At 39.7% G+C, this 5,670-nt stretch overlaps 1 protein-coding gene across 1 annotated transcript; it reads right to left on the reverse strand.

Moving 5' to 3' along the window:
• Positions 1-2,019: 2,019 nt before the first annotated feature.
• LOC130015781 (glutamyl-tRNA(Gln) amidotransferase subunit C, mitochondrial-like) lies at positions 2,020-2,503 on the reverse strand. Its single transcript, XM_056106552.1, has one exon. It carries the CDS (start codon positions 2,501-2,503, stop codon positions 2,096-2,098), a length of 408 nt encoding a protein of 135 aa, XP_055962527.1. The 3' UTR covers positions 2,020-2,095.
• Positions 2,504-5,670: the final 3,167 nt, after the last annotated feature.

A 5,670-nucleotide genomic window follows, 5' to 3' on the forward strand; every position in this document is an offset into this window, starting at 1 on the left:
TAGTGAAACACCATGAGGTACAGTTATAGATTTACAAAGTTTTGTGCTTGGGTTTCAGTTATACAATGATCAAATACCCATCCCTCCACCAGTGCCCATTCTCCACCACCACTGATCCCAGTATCACTCCCACCCCACCCCCCCATGTCCTCCATCCCACCCTGCCTGTGTGGCAGGGCATTCCCTTTTGCTCTCTCTCTCCTTTTGGGTGCTGTAATCACTGATTATCTACTCTGACTAGAAGTCCTCCTGATAACATCACTGTAGCAATGTTGCACTGTCCTCCCATTGTTCGTCGATTTGCCCGAGAGGGCATCAGTAATGTGTCAAAACAAATTGTGAGACTTGTTACTGTTTTTGGCATATCGAATACATCACCAGGAGCTTGCCAGGCTTTGCAATGTGGGCGAGATACTCTCAGTAGCTTGCCGGGCTCTCCCAGAGGGGTGGAGGAATTGAACCCAGGTTGGCTGCGTGCAAGGCAAATGCCCTGCCCGCTGTGCTATCGCTCCAGCCCCTTGATAACAGAAATAGTGAAAATGTATATTTTATGTTTTAACTCTAATATACTTCTAATAAAGTAGATAAGAGGGAAATGTTATAAGGAAAATCATAAGGAAGAGAAAATAACCTCTTCTCTGAAGGCAGGAATAAGTGAAGCTGGTGTCTGAAATTTGCCCACTTTCTATGTTATATTTATGATATTCTGTGGATTTGAGTGCACATTAAAACATAAATAATATGTTAATCATATGTCAGCAATTGAATGAATATTGCCAAACTTAATTTTTCTAGGAAGCCTGTATTAGTGAATAACAATAAAGATGACAATAATGTTTTCAACATTTACAACAAAATCCATTCTGATGTCTTTTTTGATGAAGAGGAGTATGTTAATTTAGTATGTAGTGCAGAATATTTTTCTGGATTATTATCTTTTTTCTTTGCTCTGACACTGGTATGTTTAAACCCATGCTATGGTTTAAAGCATAGGATTACAGCCCAACCCTGACTTTAGAGTTTGTCTGTAAAGCAGTAAATGTTATGTATTATAATTCAAACTGGAGCATGCACTTGTCACGGATAGGGACAAGTTTTGGGTAGTCTTTTATTCTCATTACACTTGTAATAAGAATATGTCAGAAATTTTGTTAATTATATTTTAGAGGCTGGAGTTACAGTACAGCGGGTAGAGCATTTGTCTTGCACTCAGCCGATGCGGGTTCGATCCCCAGCATCCCATATGGTCCCCTGAGCACTGCCAGGAGTAATTCCTAAGTGCATGAGCCAGGAGTGACCCCTGAGCGTCACTGGGTGTGACACAAAAAGCAAAAAAAATTATATTTTATGTTTTACACAAATATAATATAATTTATCAGTAAAATACTACATTTATGCTAAATAATATGAATGGTTTGTCCCTATGAGTTTTTCTGTGACCTGAGAAAGCATCTACTCTGATTCTTGGTATGATTATCATGAGATAGTGGCTGCCATAGTTTGGTCGTGGTTTGCAAATCTTGACAGGAAATCTGAATCTAATATTTGTCAGTGATTAGATTCAAAGAAGACTGTCCCCAAATGTACTACCTTAGCATATTAGTTATTTTGAGTTTTTCTAGTTATGTAGGAAACAGCTAGCACAAATAGAGCACTGAATCACTGAATCACACCTCTGTTCTTGAATTCCCATGTGAAATAGTATCCTCCATGTGACAGATAGGCAGAAGAATTGGAGATAGGGGTCCAAGAGACTATATAAACAGTATTTTGTAATTTGTAGCTAATCTGCAAGTCCCAATCTTTCTTCTTGTTGTTCTTTTTCTCTTCTCCTCCACTTCCTTCTCCTCCTCCTCCTTCTCATTTTCTTTTTCCTCCTCTTCCTCCTCTTCCTTCTTCACTATCACCACTCACCACCTTCTCCTCCTCCTCCTCCTCCTTCCTACACCACTCTATTTCTTTCTCTCTCTCTTTTTTTTTAATCATCAGTTTATTTTTAGGTGACTGAGGCGGGGGGAATATCAGCATTCACAACAAAATACTAGCATGCTCCCATGTATTCATAGGACACTCCTACCAAGAACATTCCTCCTGTTCAGCCGTGGGAGAAGGGCTTTTGTTCATCCAGCGTGGGCAGAGAGATATTACCTGGGGGGGCTACAAAATAGTCCTCCACAGCTCGCTGTGAGTTTTGAAGTAGTTCTTCTGCACAGTTGCCTTCTACCACATTGTCGGATTTCAAGTATAGACATCTGTCCTCCAGGACGGACTCCATGGGCGCCACGTGCTCCGCGTCCAGCGAGCACAGCCGCCTGGCGAAGGCCACGGCCTCCTCCAGCCGCGCCACGGCGTCCCGACCGCCGAAGCCCACGAGCGCCAGGCGCTCCAGGCGCTCGACCTCCTCGGCCGGGACGTGGCCGCCGCCCTGCGGCCCCCGCGAGGCCGAGCCCCACCGCCCGCCTCCCCGGGCTGGGAGGCGCCGCTGCAATGCCCTCGCCCACATCTTCGCCCGCGCCGGCCCCCGCAGCGCGCACTCCTCTCTTTTTGTTTTGTGTTTGTAGGGAAAACATCTTTGTTCTTATATAAGCATGATTTTGGACAATGCACAAATTACACATTTCAATTTATTCGATTAGTAAAAAGAAATAGTTAAACAGTTTCTGTAAACATGCAGTGAAACAGTGGATACAAAAAAATTTGTTCTAGACTTCTTTAGGCTGTATTTTTTATTGCTGGTGAGGCCGTATTTATTGAATGGAGAGTACAATTAAGTCAGAACTGAAATTCAAAGTATTGTCAGAGATTATTTCGAAAGTATCTATGCCACAGAATGAGAGAATCTAGAAGAAACTGATAAATTATTGGATTTGTATCACCTCCCAAATTATTGGATTTGTATCACCTCCCAAGACTGAATCAAGAAGATATAAATGCCTGAACAGACCTATTACTTTTGAAGAAATCAAAATTGAAATAAAAAATCCCCATCCCCCAAAACAAAAACAAAACAAAACGACAATAACAAAAAAAGAGCAGGCCCACTGGTGAGTTCTTTCAAACCTTTAAAGAAGTCTTACTGAAAATACTTTTCAGGCTCTTTCAGGGAATAGATGTGATTCCCAAAAACACAAAACAGAAAGAGATAAAAACAGAGAGTGGGGTAGGATAAAGGAGGAGAAGGAGGAGTATGTGGTGAGTGGTGATAGTGGAGAAGGAAGAGGAGGAACAAGAGTAAGATGAAGAGGAGTAGGAGTAGGAGAAGAGGAGAAGGAGGAGGAGGAGAACATGAAGAGGAAGAAAAAGATAAGGAAGAGGAGAAAAAGATAACTTCACCATAACAGTTTCTATAATATTGCACTAATAAAAAATGCAGCCAGACACACAAAAAAAGAGAGAATTACAGAACAATATCACTGATGAACATAGAAGCAAAGTTCCTAAGCAAAACACTCAACAAATCAAATCCAAAAAAAAAAAAAAAGAATATAGACCATGGCCAAATGGGACTTATCTCAGGGATAAAATGATGGTTTAACAAGTCAATTAATGTAGTACACCATATCAATAAAAGAATAAAAAAATCAGAAACCATGTGTCATATCAAGAGTTCAGAAAAAACATTTGAGAAGATCCAGTACCCATTCATGATAAAAACTCTCAACAAAATGAGAATTGAAGAAACTTTCCTCAACATACTCATTTATCACAAAGCCATTTATCACAAATCCACAACAAACATTATAGTCAATGGGAAAAAATGAAAACTAAGATCAGGTGCAAGAGAAGGTTGCCCGCTCTCACCACTTCCATTCAATACAGAACTAGAAGTTTTCGCCATAGCAATTAGTCAAGAAAATGATAGTAAGGGAATCCAGATAGGAAAGGAAAAAGTCAAGCTTTTACTATTTGCAGATGACTTAATACTATACTTAGAGAATCTTAAAGTCTCCACTGAAAAGCTCCTAGAAACTGTAGATTTGTGGATTATAAAGTGGCAGATTACAAAATCAATTCACAGTAATCCATGACTTTTCTATATACAAATAGTTAAAGAGAAAAAAGTGATATTGAAAAAACCTTAAGATAAAAAAGAGGACATAAGGAAATGGAGACACATTCCCCATTTGGATTGGGAGGATTAAAATTGTCAAAATGGCTATACTCCTCAAGGCATTATACAGATAAAAAACAGTCCCTATAAGGATATTCATCACATTTAAAAAAATAGATCAAACACTCCTGAAATACATATGGAACAATAAAAACAACAAATAGAAAAGAAATTTTGGGAAAAAAAGATGGGAGGCATCATTTTCTCCAACTTCAAACTGTACTACAAAGTGGTAGTAATTTAAAAAAGCATAGTTTAGAAGAAAGACAGACTCACATACCAATGAAAAAGTATTGAATATGCTGGTACAGACCCTCAAGTATATGATCACTTGATCTTTGATGAAAGAATAAGAATATGAAGTATAACAAGGAAAGCCTCTTTAACAAGTGATTCTGGGGGACTGGAGCAATAGCACAGTGGGTAGGACGTTTTCCTTGCATGCGGCCAACCCGGGTTTGATTCTCAGCATCCCATATGGTCCCCGGAGAACCTCCAGGAGTAATTCCTGAGTGCATGAGCCAGGAGTAACCCCTTTGCATCGCTGGCTGTGACCCAAAAAGCAAAAAATAAATAAACAAGTGGTTCTGGGAAAACTGGGCAGCTACATGCAAAGAAAAAGAACCCAGACACAAAAGTCAGAACAAAATTGATTAAAGACCTCAATATTAGACCTGAATCCATAAGGTACATAGAGGAAAATGTTGGCAGAACCCTCCATGATATTGAAGTAAAAGGCATCTTCAAAGATAAAATATCACTGACCAAGCAAGTGGAAGCAAAGAAAAAATAAGGGTGCAGGGGCTACATTAAACTTAGAAGCTTCTGAACCTCAAAAGAAATGGTGACCAAGATACAAAGACAGTCCAGGGATTGGAAAAATTATTTAAGCAATACCTGTATGATAAGGGGTTAATAAATAAACAGTAGCTACATATAAGGCTCTGGCAGAAATTTATAAGAGAAAAACATCCAACTCCATCATAAAATGGGGAGAAGAAATGAACAGAAAATTCCTCAAAGAATAAATACAAATGGCCAAAGGGATATTATAAAATACCAGAGTCTTCAGATCCCAGGCCAGCTGCATCATCAAGGCCAAGCCTTCCCTCTGCTGGCCGCCCAGAAGGGGTGACAGCACCAAAGTGACCAAGTCCACTATAATCATTTATCTCTATCAGGGAAATGCATGTCAAAATAGCAATGATATATCATCTCACCCTGCAGACATTGGCTATCATGACAAAGAAAAACATCCAGTGTGAGCATGGGTGCACATGGAAAACATCAGTGCTAAGTTGGAATGTCGACTGTTCAGCCTTTTTGGAAGATAATATAGACATTCCTCAAAAACCTAGGAATTGAGCTACCATATGACCCATCAGTTCCATATGACCCATCAGTTTCACTACTAGTAATGTACCCCAAAGACCCAAACATGTAATACAGAAAAGACATCTGTTTACTCCTGTGATTCATTGCAGCAGTCTTCACAATAGCTAGACTCTGGAAAGAAACAAAGTGTCTAAGAACAGATGAACGGATAAAGAAGCTATGTC

The sequence above is a fragment of the Sorex fumeus genome, unplaced genomic scaffold (genome assembly GCF_029834395.1).
Source record: "Sorex fumeus unplaced genomic scaffold, SorFum_2.1 ptg000131l, whole genome shotgun sequence".
NCBI lineage: Eukaryota > Metazoa > Chordata > Mammalia > Eulipotyphla > Soricidae > Sorex > Sorex fumeus.